This window comes from Globicephala melas, chromosome 8 (genome assembly GCF_963455315.2).
Source record: "Globicephala melas chromosome 8, mGloMel1.2, whole genome shotgun sequence".
NCBI classification, from domain to species: Eukaryota; Metazoa; Chordata; class Mammalia; order Artiodactyla; family Delphinidae; genus Globicephala; species Globicephala melas.
In genome coordinates, this window is record NC_083321.1 from 6473617 (window position 1) to 6496774 (window position 23158).

Genomic DNA, 23158 nt, shown 5'->3' on the forward strand with positions numbered 1-23158 from the left:
TAAGGAGAAGCCATAAATATTAATATCAGAAATGCCCATACTTAGGCAGTTTTCTCTCTAAAACAGTGTTATCTAACAGAACTTTCTGTGGTCCTGGAAATGTTCTAGATCTGCCCTGTCCAATATGGCAGCCACCAGTCACACGTGACTGGTGTGAAATGAAATGCGGCCAGTGCAACTAAGGAAGAGAATTTTAAGTTTCATTCAATTTTAATTAATATTTAAACAGCCACGTGTGGCTAGTGGCTACTGTATTGAACAGCACAGCTTTAAAGATGAAATAGCCTATGATCTTAAGACATAATTGAATGTCAAAGAAAATGTTTTAAGTAACTGTTTTCTAGAAGTTATAAAAGCTCAGCAACAATACATCATCATTTACTGGCCTTCTCTACTGCGCTACCCAAGGTAGAGGCCAGGCACGTGTCTGCCTAAGCAGCTCCCTAAGCTGTGACTACAGCTATTCTCTGGTTTGTAATAACATAAAAGGGAAAGCAGGTCCAGCAGGCTTTCTAATCAGATAACTGCCCTGTGAATGACTCCAGGGTTGGTGCCCAGGCACACACATTGGTTCCCTAAAGTCCTCTGAAGTTATGCTGGTTATTCCCTTAATTAGGCCTGGAGAAGGGAGGACTGCGTCAGGGCTCGCCAATCTAGAACCAAACCGCCTTGCTCAATTCCAGCCCAGTGGGCTCTGAGAGACATTTTAAGGCCAACTTCAAACTCTGTCTTTTCTCAAGAGCCCTTAATACCGCTCCGAACTCACACTGGAAAAAGACCAACTCTTGCAATCATTCCCACAGCTTCCCTGGATTCCCAAAGTACTCCCAGAATGTGACACCACAGGTCCAAGCCAAGCCGACTCCAAATTTCGGAGGACCCACTGAGTCTGCAAGTCCGGGCCAAAACAGGACAAGCCTCCTAGGGTGAAGGAGTGAAAAGACACAGCCCAAACACCTTCTGGCTTGCACCTCCCTGGTGCACAAAGAGACGGCACCAACCTTAATAACAGTGGCAGCTTATTGGCTCAGCTAAGAAATTGGAAATCTAGCTTAAAAGGAAATCACATAACCACTAATGTGTCCAAAAGATCTGTAAATCAATACATGTAAGACAGACTCTGTGAAAGTCATTCTCTTTCTGACTTAAGGAATCTGAGCTTCCACAGGGACGGTGGATTATATTACTCCGATAGAGAACATATTCTATTACAACACTCACAATGTGAAATTCAAATCTTCTAAGATACAAATATGCTTCCAAGACTTTTTTTTTTTTTTTTTGCGGTACGCGGGCCTCTCACTGTTGTGGCCTCTCCCGTTGCGGAGCACAGGCTCCGGACGCGCAGGCTCAGCGGCCATGGCTCACGGGCCCAGCTGCTCCGCGGCACGTGGGATCTTCCCGGACCGGGGCACGAACCCATGTCCCCTGCATCGGCAGGCGGACTCTCAACCACTGCGCCACCAGGGAAGCCCTGCTTCCAAGACTTTTAACGCTAGGGAAATAAAAGAAAGTTTAACAGCTCTCTTATTTGATCAATTACATTTACTTTATATCTATCATTTAAGAAGTACTTTCTCCTGTGGATCTATAGGTCCTATTTTATATTTATTTCACCCACATCTTGGAATGGATAGTAAGTAAAAGTATTCCCAATCAATGGATGAAAATGCTAAGGTGTGGGAGAGTTTGCCCTAGCACACAGGAAGCACATACAGCAATACATCCTGGCTTGCCCAGTGCTTTCATGGTTAGAGGGGTAACTGGCCTCAAGTATCTTCATGAAATTAACACTTCTATTGCAGGACAGTCACACAAACTTGGCCATGGCCACCTCCCCTTTTCTTTTTTTTTTTTTGTTCTAAATGTGGTCTAAAGGAGAAATGTGACTGATAACCACTGAACTCCTTCCCTAAGCACACAGATAAGGACAGGCAAATGTGCTCTGTACTCAAAGGCAAATGTGATACAGTTAGTGGGTGATAGAGCAGAGCACATTTTGTCTCCTGACAGTCAGTTTTACACCCCTGAGGAAATTTTGTACACTTAGGAAATTGAATAATATTTCAGTCTCTCCTACTTAAGCAACTCAAAAAGAGAAAAGAACATCAGGGGAAATGTCACCATACAAAGACCAAAGAGAAAGGGTAAGTGAGACTCTAAAGCCCTGCCTTCAATGTCAAGCATCTTGCCACCTGGTACCTACGACAGCGCCACACCACTGTCCATACTCTGGACCACAGACCAGGGAGCACTCCTTAGTGTGGAGGGAAAACAGCGTCCACTTCCAAAGCTGTGAATTTCATAATGGAACTGTAACAGACCTACCTGCTGGTGACAGAATCTCAACAGTCAACTGTATTTCACAATGATTACCTCTGGGGAGTGAGAAGAGACACAGGGCTGGGGCTTTCCTTTACCATTTCCATCTTTCTGTACTGCTTGAATTTCTAATCATGGACGTGTATTGATCTTTTTATTTTAAGCCATGGGGATGTAATGTACAGCATAAGGAATATGGTCAATAGTACTGTAATAACTTTGTGTGGGGACAGATGGTTACTAGACTTATCGTGATCATTTCATAATGTATGCAAATGTCAAATCAAATGCAAATTAAACCAACATAATATTGTATGTCAACTATATTTCAGTTAAAATTTTGAAATTCCTTGTGAGAATAAAAATCTACTATCAGGAAAAAACCCATCTTTTTATTTTAAAAAATGCTGGTAAAAATGGCAATGAAAAGAACAATTTAGTTATTTTAAAGCCAACTATAGGTATGCTCTTCATTCATAAAAAGTAAAAAAAAAAAATACTATGGATTCTGAGAGAATTTAGTAGCTGTTAAGTCAGAGCAGAGTACACACCTGAGAAACAACAACTTTATTTAAACATCTAATAAAGGAAAAAGGTTTTTTTTTTCCCAAAAGTAAACTATATTCCTACAGGGATCAACAAAAGGAGCATGACCCTTCCTAACACTCGACTTTTCAACTCGCTTCTCTGCACTAGGAAGAGGATGACAATTTCACAAGACTGAATCCCAGGACATTTTATACACATCCAACCTTAGATCATACAATCATGCATGCATTTCTCAAGTGCATATAAATCATACATTTGTGTCTCATTTGAGTTACACAAGACAAGAATGTTAATCCTAGACGATATTCAGCGTGCTGTATACAGAGTGCTCGCTGCCAATACATTCCAAACAATGTGAACAAGCATACCAAGGAGACTTCAAATTAACTGGATGACTCTAATCACTGGAAGGGCCAATAGCAGGCCATTTTCTCCCCACAGGGTGTTATTTTCCATCCTGCAGATAAAACAGCCTGCTCCAAAGAGCACAAGTGTTTCACAAAGAGCTGGGAGGCACAAGGGTGCCGGTTAAAAAATAAGTCAGAGCAGGACAGCTGACAATCCCAAAGATTGGTTGGTAGACATGACAGAACTGCATGCTCCCTGCAGGTGAAAACAACAAGACAGTCTAAGGCTCTCACACCAAGTCAACATAACAATTACTGATTTGATCAGGATGCCTGGCTGTTTCTTTGGCTAATAATTTATTCTGTGGACCTTTCAGTGACCAATAGGGACAGATTGGAAATCAACAGCAATCAGTGTTTTTATTTATCCCCCTCGGTTGCACAGCAGCTTCTTGCCAGTAGGCTCACGCCTTTCTGATCTAACAAGCTAGAGAAGGCAGCTGTCCAAATGTCACCAGTCAAACAGTGATAGATGTGACGGAAGAACAGGCAAGCATGCTAACACTGGACCCATGGAGGAAAGGACCCAGTGCTTTTATGTTTGAAAGAAGTAGATGAGAATACTTCAACTATAGATGGGCCTGTACAGAAAGAGAAAGGCAGGCCTGCTTAGGACCAAGAGAGGAAAACCACCACATACTAAACTCCCAGTTGCGTCTGGTGTGTGTTAGGGTACTGGCCAAACCTAACTAAACTAATGTGGCTCCTGATTACCCTGAAGAAAGGACAGAGAAAAAGGAAAGTATAAATCAGTGAAGTGAACGCTGAAACACAAGGGACACGAAGAGTAGAGAGGGGCTAATGGAAAACAATTCAGCATTATCTAAAAATGTTCCAGACGTATATCTCTCAAATAGCAATTCTACCCCTACATATAAAGACATCCTAAGGAAACTTTTGCAAGGAGCACCAAGAGTCCTGGACAAAAATATTTACAGCATTACTGTTTGTATTAACAAACAGGAAACAACCCAAATGTTCATCAAAAGGAGCTTTATGATACATTCACACAATGAAATTCTACCCATTAGTGAAAATACTTAGAGTCACCATACAACACTGATGATTCTCACGAACTTAATGTTGAGTTTAAACACACACACACACACACACACACACACACACAAACAGGCCACAGAACACATACAGTATGATAGCATTTATATAAACTTCCCAAAACATCCACAACTAAAAAACATAGCTTAGAGATGCACATATGTCAGTAAAACTAATTTTATAAGACAGGGAAATGATAGACACACAATTCAAAATAATGTTTACCTTTGTAGGGGGAAGAAGGGGATGTGATCAGGAAGTGGCACCCCGAGGGCTTCAACACAATTGTAATGCTCTTTCTCAAGCTGAGTCAAGTACAGAGATGTACTTCTTGTCATTTTTATTTACAATCCTTTCTAGGACATATATAATCTTGCATGCATGAAACAATTCAGAATAAAGGGGGAGGCATGGAGAAAAATAAAGAGTTGAAGATGTAACCAGACAATGCTCCCCAACCCCACTTACACGTCCATCTGCCCAAGACAGGGCTGACAGAGTAAGGAGCCAGCCAGACTCCAAGCCAACAGAATCAACTCAGTTTACAGGTGACAAAAAAGACAACCTCCAGGCACTTCTCTGGGCTTCCTGGGTGAAATCAGCTTCACAGTGTCTATTCAAGGGGTAAACTGTAGGATGTTGCACACTGTCCCCAAAGAGTTTGAGAAAGACTGCCTTGCCAATACAGAAACAGAAAATATCCCAAACTCAGGTATATTTTACCAATGGAAGGAAAGTCCCCAGATGGTTCCAACAGACAGAGGGATGGATTGAATTTAGGAACAGGCAGTAATTTTATGTAGCCCTGCAGGGCTAGAAGTTGTGACCAGTTACTGGGGGGTGAGGAGGGAGAAGAGGATGAAAAATACACTTTAAGACACATTTAATAGGACTTTTACAAGACGTAGAGGCCGGGACACAATGTGTGTCTTTGGAGTACAAATGAACGTGTGTGTTGAAGACAAACTAGAAGCGCCAAGGGTTACTATACCGGCTTTACCTGGCAGAAGGTGACAACCGAGTTTGACACGTGCCAAGTATATTGGGAAATAATATCTAAAGAGATCCATACCACATCTATGTAACATATGTACAGCCCACGGGAGCTGGCAAGGCCGGGAAAAGAGTCTGTGACTTTCACAGGGAAACTGACAGGAAGGCCGGATTCGGTCAGATCAACAAGAGAAGGCCCAGGGCTGAGAGTCCAGAAGGCCCAGCTCAGAGAGGGGAAGAGGGTGGCCCCGGCCCCAGACAGAAGGTGGGGATGCCAGGAGAGGGCGGGGTCCATTCGGGAGGAGTCCCGGGAGGCCGGGCAGGAGCCAGGCCGGGCGGCAAAGCAGCCAGAGGGAATCTAGGGTCGGGGTGCCCCCTTGGGCGATGGGACGGGGAGGAATGGGAAGGCGGGGGCCTGCCACAGACCCGGCTGGGCGACCCCCGAGGGCCCGGTCCCCCCCACCCGCCGCTCACCTGGGCACGCAGCTGGACGAGCTCCGGTCCACCTCCCAGGTGGCGTACAGGTTCATCTGCACGGGGGCGGGGGTGCGGCCTGGCCCCGGGCCGCCGGGAGTCGCAGAGCCCGAGGCCACCGCGACGGCCATGGAGGTGGAGGTGGACGAGGACGAGGAGGAGGCGGCCGCCGCCGAGGTGGACGAGGACGACGAGGTGGCCTGGGCCAGCTTGGGGGGCGTCGGCTGCTGCGGCAGCTGCTGCGGCGGTGGCTGCTGCGGCGGAGACTGGGCGACCCCAGAGCCCCGCTGGCCACTGCCGCCCCCGGCGCCTCCGGGACCACCGCCCGCCCCTCCACGTTCCGCCATGGCCCGGCCGGGGATAGGGAAGCACAGGGGTTACGGGAATCAGGCGACGCCGAGCGGACGCCGAGGCTTCTCCGGCGGCGGCGGCGGCGGCAGCGGCAGCGGGGGCTCGACTCGTCTGCTCAGCCCGCCCGCCAGAGCGCGCGAGCGAGAGACTGCACGCACGCGCGGGGCCTCGCGGCGCGCGGTCCTCGCGCTCGCCCGCCGCTGCCAGTTGCGGCTCGCGCCGCCAAAGCACTGGGTGGGCGTGTCCGGGGAGGGGGCGGGGAGCCCTGGCCCGCGCCCGCCCCACCCAGCGCCGAGGGGCGGGGCCGGGGCCGCGCTCGCACTCGCGCCCCGGGCGGGCCTGTGGGCGTGCGCGCCCCTCGCTCTTCACGAGAGGGGTCGGCGGTTCGCGCTTCTGCCGGATCCTCTCCATAAGTTCGCGGCCCGGCGGCAGCCAGCTGACCCCCCTCTTCTCTCGCGTCGTCCTTTCCACGGGGGCGGCGGCAGCCGAGCCAGCGGAAACCTCGCTTTTCCGGGGCGCGGCCCCGGACCGGAGGGGGCTACCGCGACAGCGCGCCTCGGCCCTCTCGGGTCTGTGGACCAGAGGCCCAACCCGCTACCCACCCAAGCCCGCTTTCCGACCGCCGCCCTGGCCCCCACCCTGCGGCTCCGGGGCTTCTTCGCCGTCACGACCAGCGAAGGGAGCGATGGAGACCCAGCGGCCGGCTGGGCGCCTGTGGGCCGGGCAGTTTCCGCCCCGCTTTTCCCCAGTGTGGGCAAGGGCTCAAGGACCTAGAGTTCAGAAGGCCTTTGGCACGGGTCAATCTGAAGTTAAGCCCTGACCCATCTGGAGCCAACCACCTATTTTCTGCCCCTAATGTCGCCCTCCCACAAAGAACCATCACAGTCCCAAGCCATCTCTACCCTCAATTTCTTCTACTTGGGATGTTTTTCTGCTTCGTCACTTAACTAAATTTCTAAAATCCTATTCTTCCCGAGGCCTTACTCAACTGCCTCATCCTCCCTGGAGTCACCCACACTCCCGGCTCCAGAAACCACCTCGAAGCCTCCTGCATGCTGGCACCCCAGATGGTGGACTTGGACCAGCATCAGTGGTACAGCGGCAGTATGCGACTTCCCTCCCCAGTGCTTGGCAAATGCCTGTTGGAACCATTGGTCCAACGTAGTCTATCTAGCCTGTCAGAAAGACCTCCCAGGACAGGGGAACTAGAACCTGGGAAAGCAGCCCCCGCCCACCAAAACCTGGAGACTTGTTGATGAAACCACCCAGGGGCTCACATGGACTCAGGACAACCTATACAGACTTTGAGCTGTGCTCTCTCCCACGTAAGGACTTGGACGCTTGGCCACAAGGTCTATTAGGAAGGCCTGACCTGGCCTACTTCCCAAGCCCACTGTACTTCCTCAGCCCAGCCAGGGCGCTAAGCTGGCTATTTTTAGTCCCCAAGGACACACCAGTAAGGTCAAACCAGACCTGGAGGTCCCTCCCCCAGAGCCTTCCTACAAAAGCAGGCAGTGGTAAAACACACAATCTCAGTGTGGCTTTAGCTTCATCACCAGTCTCAACTGCAACATCTGATCCAAGTGCCTGCCCCCAGCCACTGGAGCAACTTCAGGTTGTAGAAAATGGCTGTTTCCGTTCTTTTGCAGGAGGGGACTAAAACAAGATGAACGAGGATGAGCAGTGTTACATATTCATCTCTTTCCTTGGGAAACAGCTTTATTTACAAAACAAGTCTAAAATAAGAACATGAAATAACAAGCCCCTGGGAAGAGCAGGAGATCTGGCTTTTGGGGACCCACATGTGAAGAAGCCCAGGTGTCCAGGCAAAGGGCCGAAAGGAGGGCCAGGTGTGTGAGGGGACCTAAAATTTGAACTCCTTGTATTTCTTGCTGCCCCCACGGCTGTCCTGGGGCTGAGCTTTCCGTTTCTTTTGCTGTAGGAGAGAACGAAACAGGTTACAACAGGTTAAACAACCGGCTGATCCCCAAAACAAAGAGTGGGCAGCCTGACAGAGCCACACACGTCTGTGGAAAAAGTACTGAAACTGGAATTCTCAGAGTTGGATGAGTTCCCTCCCCTCCCTGTGCCTGTTTCATCATCCTTAAAGAGGGCAGCCCACTGGAGGATTCCTAGGTTCCCAACCCCAAGGAAGCTCAGGGCAGCAGGCACTGCGTCCTCCCTCCCTCTCACCACTAGAGGACACCAGCCCACTGAGAAAGGCGGCCCTGGTCCCTGGCGCTCACGAAGCCAGGCTCCTGTGTGCGCGCCCACCTTCTGCTTGGCCGCGTGCTCAGCCACCATGTCACTGAAGTCTTCTTTCTCCACTTGTGCCTGCTGCTCCCGCACGTGCTCCTCATACTTCTGAGTCATGGCCATGGGATCCAGCTCCAGCTCTTCGGGTGCCAGGGCCACTTCCACACCTTGTAGCTCGGGGGCCGGGCCCTTCCGGCTCATAACCTGGAAGAGGAATCAGAGCCTTGTCATCTCCAAAGGGGAAGCTCAGAAGCCCTAGCTCCTGACCCACTTCCCAGCCCCCAAAAGCGGTATCCTCCAAGTGCTCACCGTGGACATGTCATAGATGTGGGTTGATCCCATCATGGCGCCCCCAACAGTGGCCGTTCTCTTCTCTGGCAACACAGTGAACAGCTGAGGCGTCTCACTTCTGCAAAGGACGAGGGGGTCAAGCCCAAAAAGGAAAGGATAAAAGGGTCTCCAGGAGGGACAGCAAAAGGAGTAAGGGCAGCATCCCCACAGAGCTCCCCAGCGAGGTTCCAAGATACCCAGGGGAAAAATTCTGCCCAAGCTGCCTCTGCAAGTCATGGAGACCCATGGGAGGAAGAAGTGCCACCTGTTTCAAGAATGCTACTCGAAATACAACAGCAAATCTACCAATACCAACCCAGACCATGACTTCATCCCCACCCCTCCCCCTGGAAGAGGTGAAAATCTATTCTCACAAAGCAGCCAGAAGGAAAAACGGAATTCACATCCTGTCACTCCTTTGCTCAAAACCCTTTGAGGCTTCTGATCATTGTCTGAATAAACCCAAACTCTTTATCATGACCTATAGGGTTCATCATCTGGTCCCGTACTTAATCCCTGCTCACTACAGTCTAGCCCCAATACCCTTCTTTCTTTTTCTTCCTCAAAACTTGAGACTTCTGCTTCTGGATAAGGAGTAACAGGGACCAGATTTACCCTCCCACCTGAAACTATCAAAAAAGGGGCAAAATATATGGAACAGTGGTTTTCAAGTCACTGGACACGAAGCAACGAAGGACAGTGACTCCTGAGAGACAGGAAACAAATGAGGTGATTCCTTCAATTGTCCATCCTACTGCACTGAGAGTTTCCAGGCTACAGAATAAAGAGGGGAACTCCTGTAGAGCCCAGAGGACTCTAGGAGTTGAAAGGATGAAGCTGAAAGTGCAGAGAGACTACGGTGACTAGAGATCACAGGACAGAGAACTGGAGAAAAGAAAGCAGCACAGAGACTCGAGAACTCAAGAGACCTACAGAGAATCCCCTCAAGTTCTCAGGTGAGTACTGTGTGGATGGAGACTACCAAGGCCAGGGAAAGAACCACCCGTTAGCATTAGTGGTATCATACATGCCTGCTCTTCACACGGGACTGGGAATAGTGCCTAGTCCCACTAGCCAGACTGAAAAACCTCCTGATTAACAGGATATTGGATAGAGTATAGGGTCTTGTGCCTCAATAGTGAAGAGGACTGAGCACTGCTTCAGTCCTGCCTAATGAACCTGAAAAGCAAGACCTGAAAGAATCGAACTGTTTCCAAGTACCTTAACTGTAACCTTGAACAAAACTAAAGAAGATTTATAGGACTATGAAAGTATTCTGGACCTGACAAGGTACATTTCACAAAGTCTGGCATCCAATCAAAAATTACCAGATATGCAAAGAAGCATGAAAATACAATCTTCAATGAGGAAAACAATCAATCCACTTAAATCAACCCAGAACTGGCACAGATGTTAGCATTAGCAGGCAAGTACATTAAAATGTTATTATAATTGGATTCCGTATGTTCAAAAGTCAAATAAGAGACACAGTAGATATAAAAAGACCCAAATCGCACTTCTAGAGATGAAAACTACACTGGATGGGATTAATGTCAGATTAGAAATAGTGGAAAAACATATTAGCAAACTTGAAGACATAGGAATAGAAAACTTCTAAAATGAAATAAAAAGAGAAATGAGAAATTTTTTAAATGAACAGAGCATCGGTGAGCTGTAGGTCAACTTCAAGAAATCTAATAGATGTATAATTGGAGTTCCCAAAGGAGAGGAGAAAGAGAAGGGAACAGGAAAAAATATTTGGAGAAATAATGGCCAGAATTTTTCCAAAATTAATAAAAACTATAAAGGCACGGATTCCAGATGCTTAACAAACCCCAAGTAAAGAAACAAAAGATGGGACTTCCCTGGCAGTCCAGTGGTTAGGACTCGCCACTTTCACTGCTTTCACTCCTGGCTTTCACCAGGTTGGGGAACTAAGATCCTGCAAGCCATGCAGCATGGCCAGAAAAAGAAGGGAAAAAACACCCCACCAAACCATTTTAACAAAAGAAAGAAATACGAAGAAAACTACACTACTATGCTGCACTACACTGCATGTCATAATCTGTTCAAAACAGTGATAAAAGGAAAATCTTAAAAGCAGCCAGAGAAAAATGGCACAAATGCACAGAGGAACAAAGGAAGGATGATGACAGATTTCCTGTCAGAGATGATGCAAGGAAGAAGACACTGAATCAACATCTTTAAAGTAATGAAAGAAAAAAAATCACTGTTAACCTAGAATCCTGTATCTTTCAAAAAGGAAGGCTACTACATGGTTATTATTTTTGTTTAAATGGTCAATTATCTTTTAGAGAGATTTAAATAATAAGAATTGTCTATTATCATTTCCAGTGTTCTTTTACTTGCTCTTACAGTTCTTTCTGCCCCAGCTCTCAGCCCAAATACCTCTTCCTCCATAAGCCTTCCCAAAGGCCTCCCCACCACCCAAATCCCTCTACATCCTATTACTCAGTTTCCTTTGCTACACGTCTTATCCACATCTGAAATTATCTTGTTCTCTGATCACTTGTTTACCTCGCCTGACTTTTTCACTGCAGATGTCCCAGTGCCTAGAGCAGTGCCTGGCACAGAGCTAGTGTTCAATAATTGTTTAAAAAGAAAAAGGGGGTGCCAGAGAAAAAGTCAGCCAGTCCACCTAGAGGCTGAAAATCCTCCCCTCTCAGCCCTCCCTGGTTCCCTCACCCATCCATCGCCTCCTCAATCTTCTTCTTCCTCAGTTCAATGAGTTCAGGGGTCTCCATTCCAGCTGGCACTGATGAGAACCCTCCAGGAGTGATGAGGCCACTGTGAAGAGAGGAACAAGCTCTGGAGTAAAGACAAGGCCCCCAAAGACAGACATACCACTTCAGAGAGGCAGACTCTCTGCTTCCCCCACCTGTCTGCAGGGGTAATGAAGCCCGTCTCATCTGGCTTATCTTCATCACTTTCTTCCTCTTCCTCTTCTTCTGAAGACTCTTCATCAGATGGCTCCAGCTCCCCCCAAGGGGTCCGATCAATCTCTTCTTCCTCAGTCTTGGTCTGAAAGATATCACTCATTCATTCAACAAATGTTTACTATATACCTATTATGTGTCAAGCGGTTGTAAACAGAGGAATATGAGAGTAAACAAATAGACAATAATCACCACCGACAAAGAGCTCATATGCTAGTGGGGAGCTTGCATTACATCTCAGGAAAACATATGTCCCTTTTTCAGACTTTGAAACTTCAGAACACACAGCTCTCTGCTAATGAAGCTATAAACCAACTATCTCTGAACTTCATAACCTTAACTAAGACCAAGCTTGCCAGCCGTGGCCCATACCTGAAATTCAGCAGCATTGGTTCCAAACACATCCCCATAGAGGGGTTTCCCGGTCTCATCTACTGGGGGTTTGCCCCAGCCACCAGCATGGTACCCAAAGGAACAGCTCTGCAAGACAGGAAAAGCAAGTCAGTTCCACTCCTATGCTCCAAAAGAAACACTGAAGCCCTAAAGAAAAGTCATGCTCCAAAGTACAGAACTAACACCTGGGAACTCTGGAGATTATGATTTCAGAGAAGAATTAAATCTTATAAAGCATTACAAAGCGAAAGTAGTAAACAATAAAAATCTGGAGGTAATAGGATGGGGAGATGGGAGCAGAAAGCATGCTAATAATTTCAGCCTTTGTGGCAGAGTCCATGCTATCTGAAACTGAAACATACACTTTAAAAAACATTACTCCAACTTCTTACTGATTTTTCCTAACTTTGGTAAGCTTTTAGAATCTATTACTCTTAAGGGACAGAAATTTTTATCTGAAGTTTAACAATTACTTCTTTTTCACTTTAATAAATCTTTCCTTAAAAAAATTTTAAAAATAAAAATAAGTTCAATGCCATTCCTGAGATAAAATTATATCTGTCTATCTCTCTGATAACATCAGAGAGATTATCTGGAAACACATTCACCAGATATTAAATTTGGTTATTTCTGAGTGGTGAAATGTGGGTGATGTGTTTTCATCTTTGTACTTGTCAATTCTGATTGACCACTTTATGACAAGCATCTCAGATTCTTTTTTAAAACAAAAACCATTACTCCTTTAAAAAAAAGAAAAAAAAGGACACATGGTAGAATGAGAAAAGGGAAAAGAAAATCATCCTCTAGTTAAAAAGTAGAGCCAGGGCTTCCCTGGTGGCGCAGTGGTTGAGAGTCCGCCTGCCGATGCAGGGGACACGGGTTCGTGCCCCAGTCCGGGAAGATCCCACATGCCGCGGAGTGGCTGGGCCCGTGAGCCATGGCCGCTGAGCCTGCGCGTCCGGAGCCTGTGCTCCGCAACGGGAGAGGCCTGCATACCGCAAAAAAAAAAAAAAAAATGTAGAGCCAGCTAAGAATGAAAGAAAGGACAGTACTCACCTCGGGGATAGGCGAGTTCAGCCCAGGGATTTTCAGGTTGGGGTACGACGGGGGTGGTCCATATCGCTGCATGGCAATCAGCCACGGGGGAGGGACCTTGTGGGCATTCTGCAGGAAAAAGAGGACAGGATACCATCTGCCCAACCCTATCCCCTTGTCTCTCTCCTGCCCCAATTCCCAACCCCTTCTCTACTTTCCCAGTCAGATAACTGGCACTCACTGGTCCTACTGGCATCCCCAAGGAAATCCTCAGCTCATCAGACAGATCTCCTGGCTTCTTCTCCTTCAGTCGTGTCTCAAACTCCTTCCCCTGAGGAAAAAGCCAAGCATGCTGTATTGTGGACACCAGACACACGCTGGGAGGTCAATTGCAAGAGGACGTGAGAACAAAGACGAGATGTCCCAATCCACATCAGACACAAAGTCCCACTGAGGGCTACCCAGTTCCCACTCTGATTCTCATCACTTCTTTCCCTGGCTAGAGTAGGGAAAGGAAGAAAGGCCAGGAAGTAGGGAGAAAGGCAAGACTCCCAGTGCAGTCACTAACCCACTATGAGAACGTGGCCAAATCTAAGGACAGGCTTTCTCATCTGCTAAATGAGGACGTTCGAGAAGATGATCTCCAAGGTCCTTCCACTTCAAAAACTGCACGGTGATTATTTCAAGCATCAGAAAAAAAATACTTTTCTCCTACCCTCAATACTAAACGTTTCCTAAAAGCATCTGCCCTTGGCCCCTCTGTTCCTGAACCACCCACAATAAACAATGATCACCTCAAAGACATAGTCTGCATTTCTCTTTCAGAAAACTACCTCATTCCAAACTCTAAGGCTGAGGGGAGGGGCCCCATACCCGCTTCCAGCTTCCAAACCCCTTTTGACCAAGAGTTACACAGCCATGCCCAAAGGCCCAGCCTTGCCTCCCCGCCCCCTCCCGGACCTCGTAGTACAGGTCCCCGTGGATGGTCAGCTTTGGCTTGGTCTGCCACTTGAAGAAGGCGTCATGCAGTTTCTGGTAGTCAATGTCGATCTTCCCCATCTTGGGCCGAACCTTCTCGCGCATCTTTGACTTCATGGTTTTCTGTTCTTCCTGTGGGGCATGGCAGAAGACACACCACAAAAGGTATTCACCAAGTTCAACTCTTGGTAGGTCTAAATTCCCACTCCCAAAAGAGACAGAGGGAGACCTCATTTGGCTCATTCCAAAAGTCACCAAAATCCTTCCTGCTCAAGCCCCTCAAAATTACATGATCCACGCTGAACAAAATAGATGTAACATATGCAATCAGCCTCAGCTATCTAGGTCAAATATTTTTTAAGCCATCTGATCAAGAGACTGAGCTCATCAGTTGCCTCTGCAGAGAACTAGGTGACTAGAATCTAACTGGGAGGCAGTTTTCACCATGTGCTTTGGTACCTCCTTAATTTCTGCACTACACGCAACTATTACCTAATGAGAGTATTTAATTAAAAATTTTTAATTCAAGAAGTTACACAACCACCATACATTTCTAGCCACAAGTGCATCAGGTTCACACAGGGGGCAGAGAACTACAGACACAGCAACCTGCAGAGGGAGGAGTCACCGTGTGCAAATGAGAGAGTTGGCAAAGTGCAGGCAGGGGGACAAGGAGACAAAGGGGCAAACCGAACCGCACAGAACCGGAAGTCTCAGCGGGGGCAAGAGAGCGAGCTCTGAGCATACAGGTGAGGTCTGCCTTTTGTGAGATGTCCTTCCCCTCCTGCCCTCCCTGCCATGTGTGACATGCAGTGCTGACTTCTAAACTGAAGAATAAATAATCAGACAATTAATGTGTAGGTGGGTTTTCGGAGCCAGCTGCAATTTTGAAGCCGGTTGCTGCTAAGGACGTGGATCCCCCAGGGCAGATCTGAACCCCAGCCAGGCCCTCACCTTCTCCTGCAGGGCCTCCCGCATCTCCTGGATGCCTGTGCGTTTGATGAAGTCGGGTAGCTCGAAGGGGGGCTTCTCAATGCCTCGTTTGCCCTGCAGGTACTTGCGCTTAAAACACCAGTGGCGAGGCACGGGCACAGAATTCCGAGTGGCCTTGAGGTGAACCAAGAGCTTGGGGTCCTGCGCAGTCACATCATGCATCTCCACAACGTCGGGCCGAGCCACAAGCTGGAAAACACAGCAGCATCCCTCTGGAAAGCCTGAACTTCTCAGATCTAAAGCTTGCTTGCTTGCTCTTCCTCAAAGGGCCCGTCCCGGGCCTCCTTCAAAGCCCTCCTCCCCACCCCGAGAGCAAACCCCCTGAGAGGTTCCGGGAGCTCCTCGTGTGCTCTCCCAGCTGGGCTCCAGGCCCTGATGGAGCGTCTCAGCTCTCACCTGCTTGAGTTCAGCCACAGTGAAGCGATTCATTCGGCGCAGCTTCTTCTTGGACAGCTTGGGGGCTTCTGGCTTCTTTTCCTAGAACAGGACATTTTTTCTTTTTCTTGGCCTCACTGCACGGCTTGCGGGATCTTACTTCCCCAACCTGGGATTGAACCCGTGCCCCCTGCAGTGGAAGTGTGGAGTCCTAACCACTGGACCACCAGGGAAGTCCCAGAACAATCATCTCTTGTGAGCAGGATTCTTAGGTGTGAATCAGACCGCCCAGCTTACCCTGAAACTAAAGCCACCAAAGGACTTCTCCCCTGCAAGAGTTCCCCATGGCCCCTCGCTGGATGCACCTCAGCTACTCGTCCCCAGAGTCCTTGTTTCCCCAACAGGAGAGCGTGGGCCTCACCTGCTCGTCATCACTGCTATCATCATCGCTGTCCTTGTGCTCCTCCTCAAAGCCCTTCTTCTTGGGGGCCGCAGAGTTCTCCAGTTTGTCAAGTTTCTCTGGCTCCTTCTCCTTCTCCTTCTTCACGTCATCAGTGAGCTGAGGAGGCAGACAGCATGGAAACCCCAGCCCTGGGCCCCTCCCCGGTTCCTGAACCTGGCACTGAAGAGGTGCCCTCCTCCCCTCGTCCTGCCCCATCCCTGCCCCTACTCTGCTAGCTCCGCCCCTTCCGAGGGCGCTCCTCCTTGTACCTTGAAAGCCTCAAAAATCCTCTTGAAGAAGATGAAGTTGGGCTCATAAATTTCAGGCTCTTCAGTCACGTACTCAATTTCCACATCAGCCGCTGGGGAGTCAGAGCCACGGGAGCGGCTTGACTCTTTGTCTCGGTCCCCAGAGCTCTCAGATGATGCCCCCCGCACCCGCTGCGGCTTTTTCTTCTTCTTTCGGTTCCGACGCTTCCGGTTTTTCTGCCAAAACATGGAAAACCAACTGGGTCAGGGAATCCAAGCACCATGCTTGCCTCCCAACCGCCAATCTCACCCAATTTCCCCAAGTGACTGAGAAAAGAGGCCTTGAAGTCAGACCACAAAGTTCTACCCCTCCCAAGCTGTGTGCCTCTGAGGACATTACTGCATCTCTCAGAACCTCAGTTATTTCAGCTCTAAAATGGAGGCAGGCATCACACTCAGAACTCAAAGGATTTAGCCAATTGAATAAAAAATACCTGTAAGACGCTTTGGACAAAGAACTGGCAAGAGACAGCAGCTACTGCTTATTGGACACTTAGAATAGGGGTTATTTTAGGGCCCAAACCCTCTCTCTGACATCCCTTCCAGATCCAGCTCCATCCATACCTCTTTTTTAGATATGGACACTGTGTCCTCCTCAGTCTCTGACGCCGAGTGGCCCAGGGACGAGCGAGTATCTGTCTCCATTTCCTCTTCGTCTGTAAGGGAGGAAGGAGGCCATCAGTCTCTTCACGGTAACCCCTCTTTACCAAGAGCCAGTTTCTCTCTCAAATCCTCCTCGGGGGAGGGAGGAGGGAAGCAAACTTGGCTTCAGCTCTGCAGGCTCTGTCCCTGCAGCCCTTGGGACACGGTGACACACTCACCCTGCTGAGAGTTCATCTCTTCCTGGCGGCTCTCCTTTAGCTGCAGGATCTTTTCCAAAGCCTGGGGGATCTTGGGGCCCACAGAGGGGTCATCCATCTGCCAGAGACAACCCAGGCAGAGGGGGTGATCACAGTGCCCTTTTTCCTCCGACTCCTACCTCTTGTACTCGAAAGCCTGCTGGCCAGGTGTTGGGAACAGCAGATAGGGGACAACACCAACTGAATTCAACCATCCCTCAGCATCCCTCAAAGTGAAGCCCAGAACCCTACCCCAGAAACGTCTCCCAGACCCTACTTCCTGCCCTACCTAAGTATGTTTTAAGTAAATATGGCTCCCCGCACCCAACCCCACGCCCAGAAGTTCTCCCATCTTCTCTGGAATCCTTCTCAAAAAATCTAGAAACAGTCCCTTTCTAAAACACTCTCCTGTCCCTAGGAGGAAATCAGCAATCTCACCTCTCTGTTCTCATCTCCAGGAGGTGGTGGGGGACCACGAGGCCGAGGAACAGGGGCCCCCATAGGCAGGACAGTGGGAGTGGGACCCACTGGAGCAGCCACTGAGAGGAGAAAAAACAAAATCTCAAGTAAGAAAAGACAAATCACACATTTTAAAAATTACCTTCCTTGGGGCTTCCCTGGCGGCTCAGTGGTTGGGAATCCGCCTGCCAATGCAGGGGACATGGGTTCGAGTCCTGGTCCAGGAAGATCCCACGTGCCACAGAGCAAGTAAGCCTGTGTGCCACAACTACTGAGCCTGTGCCCTAGAGCCCGCAAACTACAACTACTAAGCCCACATGCCACAACTACTGAAGCCCACATGCCTAGAGCCCATGCTCCACAACAAAGAGAAGCCAACGTAATGAGAAGCCTGCGCACCGCAAAGAAGAGTAGCCCCCGCTCGCCGCAACTAGAGAAAGCCCGTGCACAGCAATGAAGGCCCAATGCAGCCAAAAATAAAATAACTAAATTTTTTTAAAAAGAATGATTTGAAAAAAAAAATCAAAACATAAAAATTACCTTCCTTGCTTCAAAGTCAGGGTAATGGTTACCCTTGGGAGAGGGGGTGGCTAGAAGGGTGCAGGGCTTCTAGGGTGCTGGTAGTTTTGGTTCTTGGTCCAAGTGCTAGTTGTATGGATGTATTCAGTTTGTGAAAATTCACTGAACTGTACGCTTACAATATGTGCACCTTTTTATGTGATATATACTTAAGTTAAAAATTGTCATCATCTTCCTTGCCCTTCCCTTCCATTTCCACGGTCTTACCTCGAGGACCCAGAGGAGTGCGAACACCAATTTGGCCCATGTCTTGTGGGGGCCGAGGGACTGGCGTGCCCATCTTGGCAATCTCCTGCTGCCGTTCCTGCTCCAGTAACACAGCTGCCTATGAGAGGGAAGTAGGAGTTGGAGACACCGCTTTGGAAATCCATTGGGCAGGCAGCACCTGGCAAATGCAGCCTTTCAGCCAGGTAACTGGCCCAAGGAGAACTGATTAATCAGGTACCACCCGTGTTCTGACATCCTCGCCACACCCACACTTCCAGGCTATTGATCCAAGTGAAGGAGCCCTCTCACCACAAAAGAAAACCCCTGGAAATTACACCAGTAAAAACCCTGAGAAACTTCTGGTTCCTAACAGAGAATTTAATACTTAATAAACACTACCTTCTGTTTTTTAACAAGATTTTTCTTCCCCAAGAGATTAAGTTATTTCTAAGGAACACTGAATTCTTTTCTTGTACCTGCCCCTCAAGATCTAACACAATCTGGGCAAAGACAGTACTCTGTAAATATTTCCGTATTTGTTGCTGTTAATGCTTATTTTCTAATACTCCTGAGTAACGTATGGGGTAACAACTGATATAATGCGTCTCTGTGGCTGAATGTCTTATGTATCATTTCCTAACTCAGAGCCATCACGTTTAAACTAAATCTGATACAAATAACTAAATTAGCCCAGAGTTCTCTCCAATGTACCTCAAATGATATCATGTAAGACTAGTAGGGGTCAGGAAACCTTTTCTGTAATAGGCCAGTCAGTAAATATTTTAGCCTTTTCAGACTGTCTGTACAGACTCTGTTGTGTATTCTCCGTTTGTTTTTTGTTGTTTTTTTTTAAACGATCCTTCAAAAATATAAAGACCATTCTTACATCACAGGCCATACAAAAACAGGCTGTACTCCACAGTTTACCAACCCTTGGGCTACATGAAAGAGAGAATTATTTAGGAGATACTGGAACTTAGATGAGGATGAGGTAACCTCCACGGAAAACTTTTTTTTTTTTTTTTTTGTGGCCATACCATGCGTCTTGCAGGATCTTAGTTCCCTCACCAGGGATCGAACCCAGGCTCCCAGCAGTGGAAGCGCAGAGTCCTAACCACTGGACCGCCAGGGAATTCCCTCCATGGAGAACTTGAATGGTACTTCTCGTTTTAGACACTAAGCACTAAAAGTGACAGACAACGAATTGGACCCTGAGGTCAAAGGTTAGAATGAAGGAGGCATTACCCGCTTCTGCTGCTCCAAAAGTTCATGTTCCTTCAGTGAATGATCTCCCTGCTTAAAAAAGAAAACAAGCTCATACCGGCACCAATACCCCACAGGCCAGTCTGCCACAACTCTGTTTCCTGGCGTCCTCTTCCAGCCTAGGGCCCAAGTCTTTGGTTCAGACCTTCCCAGAAGCCTTGGCCCCAGGATCCGGCTCTCTCTGAGGCTCCACTCCCCTTTCGGGACCCTGATGAGATCCAGGCTCAGGCCGCCACCTGCCCTACCTGCTTGGCACGCTCCTCCTGCTGCATCAGCAACGCCGCCTGCTGCTGCGCCAGCTTTAGCCGCTCTTCCTCTGACAGCGCCACGGGATCGCCCACCCGGAGAGGAGGAGGGGGCCCCAGGTTTGGTGGGCGGGGTCCAACTGCCATAGGAAAGCCAAGGCCAAGGCCGGGTGGGGGTGGTGGGGGTGGCGGAGGAGGTTGCAGAGGAGGGAGTCCCATTGGGGGGGGTGGCATGGGAATCCCAGAGAGCTGTGGGGAAAATAAGACCGTTAACTAGGCAGCATTTATCTAACTGCAGACATTTGCTGGGGAACTGCTATAAGCCAGGTGCTGGGATGTGAAGTCAAATGACGCATAATTCTTGCACTCAAGAAAAGAATACTCTACAGCAATATCAAGGATATCGAGAATACTCTATAGCAATGTTAACTCTGGGGCACCAACTAATGGAAGCTATCAACTCGCTCTCCAGAAAAATATCACGAACACAGACTTTGCATACAATTTCAGGAGATTCAGGGACACCTCAAAAGGCCATCTAAGAACTTCTCATCCCACACATAGAAGTCCCTGGACCCCAAGTCAGAGCCACTGCTCTAAAGAAAGAGAGTCAAATCCTGGATCAGAAAAGACATGGAAGTTGAGAGGAGCTGGAGCCACTGTGCCCCCAAGGACTCACTAAATATAGAGAATATGAAATCAAATCAGGGAGTAAGCCCTAGTTTCTCACTGAATAATATGGCAACTGTGTGCTGGGAGGGCAGAGAAGAGGGTGATTACGTTCCACTGGGGGAGGAGTAAATCAGGCTTCCGGATATTTAAGCTGAATCTTAAATGACATGTAATATTTGGAGGAGCTGACACCGAGGAAAGAGGCAAGGATCAGGACCAAGGGAGAATTGAAGAGTTCCCAATACTGTCATCACAGTACCTCCCTGCCCAATCGGCTAGTTGCATCCCTCCCGTACATTCCATGTGAGAGGATGGGCTACTGTGAGTAGAAACGGATCTTATCAAGCCGGACAATCTCCTTACCTGAGCTGACATAGGAGGGGGAGCAGCTTTGTCCCCATCTTCACCTCTCAGAACGGGCCGATTCAGGACGATGCCAGTCTGAGAAAGAGAAGGACTCTGAGTCAGCCCAAAAGGAGTTCTTCCACTGAACAACATTCGCTCTGTTCAACAGAATTTACCCAGAGCCTGTCTGCCAGAGCTCGGACTGGACTCTCAGGAAGACCGATATATCTGAGCAGGCAAGAAGAGGCAAAAAGAGCAAGACCCCACTTGCTGTACGGAGATACGTTAAGAACGAAGACCGAGTTGTGAGGGATCATTAATGCCTCCTCGAAAAGCTCGGCCTACCCTGATGTCCCGCCACCAACACTTACCTGGCGGGTGTAGGTCTGCAGCCGCTCCACCAGCTCCTCGCGAGTCCCTGCTGGGCAAAGCACAGGATCAATGGGGTAGGTCAGGCGGAGCAGGCCCAAGTCAGGCCCCCACGGCCAGCCTCCACCCCCGCCCCCGAGTCTCCGGGGTAACCAGCTCCGCTTCCCCGCAGGCCTGCACTTTCCCGCTCTTGACCTCCCGTGCTCCTCACCCTGGATCGGAGCTCCGATCTCTGCTAATTTGGCCTGAAGCTCCTGGGCAGCCCAGGCACCATAGTGCCCAGGGGGCGGCGGCGGCGGCGGCAGCTGCAACTCCCCCTTAGGGGGTTCGGGATGCTCGGCCGCCATCTTAGCCGCAGGAAGGCGCGCGACCAACCCGGAAGCTCGGGCCAGCCTCCCAGCCCACTTCCCGGAACTTCCGGCAGCGCTCAAGGGTTGTTAGGCCTTTCCGATTAGGGCCCACCCCCTGCCGTTCTCCAATGGTGCTAAGCGGCCTGGTCGCGAAGCCTTCTGGGAGTTGTAGTGCGCAGGTCACGGTCTCTGAGGGTCAAAAGCCGGGAGGGGAGAACAGTGGCCGGCCACGGCACCGGGAACACCGGGGGCCGGAGCTGGGGCGGGGCTGCGGGGAAAGATGGACCTGCCCGGAGGGCGTGCTTTCATCGTCTCACGGGTCGCAGCACTGACCTCCCGCCTTCCGGCCCGACTCCCTGGTCGGGCGTGAGAGGCCCGGACGCTTACGTTCCGGGAGGACTCGTTCCCCCGGCGGCCGCGCGCTGTGGGCGCCAAGCGGGAGGTTGCAGCCGATGCCTGTGATAAAACAGTGTCTGATTGTCTGCCCGCCCACCCCCGGCCCAGGCATGGATGAATGGGCTGAAAGGGGATCGGAGCCGGGAGCGAAGTGGGCCCTCCCGGCTGAGCTCCAGCTGCCGACCTGGGGGAAGGGCCACACTAAAGCCCCTTTTTCCACCTTCCTGGCCGGCTCAAATGTCATCTCCTCTAAGCTGTCTCCCGCCTTTCCTACCCTGGAGTGCCCGTAACACGTCGAAACCTCCACCATTTGTTTTGAATTCTTTCTTGCCCTTTCTCCGCACTTCCAACTCCAAGACAGGAGTTTTTACTGGCTCGCAGTACCTGGCGTTAAGGAGGCGATCAATAAATGATTACTGGAAAAAACAAAACAAAACAAATGTAACAGTCTTTCTGGCTACAGGATTTGGGTATTTTTTAGTCTTGAAAATAACTCAGTGGATTCCCTGGCTGTCCAGTGGCTAGGACTCAGTGCTTTCACTGTGGAGCCGGGGTTCCATCCCTGGTCAGGGAACTAAGACCCCACAGGCCTCACGGCGCAGCCAAAAAAAATAAAGAAAATAAACTCAGGACCTTTTCTTCCCTCATCCCCACCAGCCTACCATTGCAGCTGACCCTGTCTGCTGCTCCCCTACCTCACCAGTGGCCTGTGCCTCTGAGGGAGGGATGGGCGGGTGCCCCATGCTTGCCCACCTTCTACTTCTCCCTGTCCTGACCAGTCAATTCAGTTAACCTTCCCCCCTCTGCCACTAGCTGTGAGGTCCCTCTCCCATTCTAGCTCTGCTCTCTCACTGACAGCCAGGCTCCCGTCCTGTGTGAGTGTGTGTGTGTTGGGTGAGAGAGCTGGGAACCTCAGAATGGTCTCCTTTCCCCCGACACCCACATCTTTCAGATCTTCTCTCTAGCATGCTCTATTTCACCAACCACCCCCAACAGAGGAGTAGCTGGGAGCAGGGAAAAAAGAATGGGATGTCAGGTCCAGGGAAGGTGAGATTTAGGAGAGACAAAGTAAAGGACTGGATCAGGAAGGTTGCTCACATCCTAACCCAGGCTAGGAAATTCTCTTTGCTCCCACCCAAACCTGGACCTTCCCCTTTTCATCACTACCACCATCCCAGTCTCCTGACACTCCCAGAGGAGAAGCCAAACCCAGAA

General features: G+C 49.4%; 2 protein-coding genes across 3 annotated transcripts in view; both read right to left on the minus strand.

Moving 5' to 3' along the window:
* The window catches only part of PACS1 (phosphofurin acidic cluster sorting protein 1), a 142070-nt gene extending 135751 nt beyond the window's left edge, over positions 1–6319 (minus strand). Inside the window, exon 1 of the mRNA XM_030833538.3 lies at positions 5802–6319. Coding sequence (XP_030689398.1) covers positions 5802–6148 — 347 coding nt within the window. The 5' untranslated portion in view covers positions 6149–6319. The remainder of the gene's footprint in view (positions 1–5801) is intronic.
* Positions 6320–7838: 1519 nt separating this feature from the next.
* SF3B2 (splicing factor 3b subunit 2) lies at positions 7839–21611 on the minus strand. 2 transcript variants are annotated; one of them, XM_030833541.3, is made up of 22 exons: positions 21409–21611; positions 21200–21249; positions 20847–20924; positions 19812–20060; positions 19549–19599; positions 18304–18421; positions 17497–17597; positions 17041–17137; positions 16784–16875; positions 16181–16396; positions 15891–16028; positions 15491–15571; positions 15056–15283; positions 14084–14233; positions 13365–13454; positions 13145–13252; positions 12068–12175; positions 11638–11780; positions 11445–11546; positions 8718–8817; positions 8427–8612; positions 7839–8088 (listed from the first exon to the last, which is right to left on the minus strand). In XM_030833541.3, exons 1-22 carry the CDS (start codon positions 21542–21544, stop codon positions 8017–8019), a joined length of 2694 nt encoding a protein of 897 aa, XP_030689401.1. In that variant the 5' UTR covers positions 21545–21611; the 3' UTR covers positions 7839–8016. The 2 variants fall into 2 exon arrangements, with proteins under 2 accessions (XP_030689401.1, XP_030689402.1); XM_030833542.3 differs by having other exon boundaries at positions 21200–21246; positions 21409–21610.
* Between the last annotated feature and the right edge of the window lie 1547 nt (positions 21612–23158).

Excerpts from the sequence above, each read along its gene's own strand:
- SF3B2 (XM_030833541.3), bottom strand. The coding sequence starts at position 21,544 with ATGGCGGCCGAGCATCCCGAACCCCCTAAGGGGGAGTTGCAGCTGCCG. Across the intron at positions 20,061-20,846 it reads CCCCTCCTATGTCAGCTCAG|CTCTCTGGGATTCCCATGCC; the intron begins GTAAGGAGATTG and ends TTTTCCCCACAG. Across the intron at positions 13,253-13,364 it reads TGGGGATGCCAGTAGGACCA|AATGCCCACAAGGTCCCTCC; the intron begins GTGAGTGCCAGT and ends TTTTTCCTGCAG.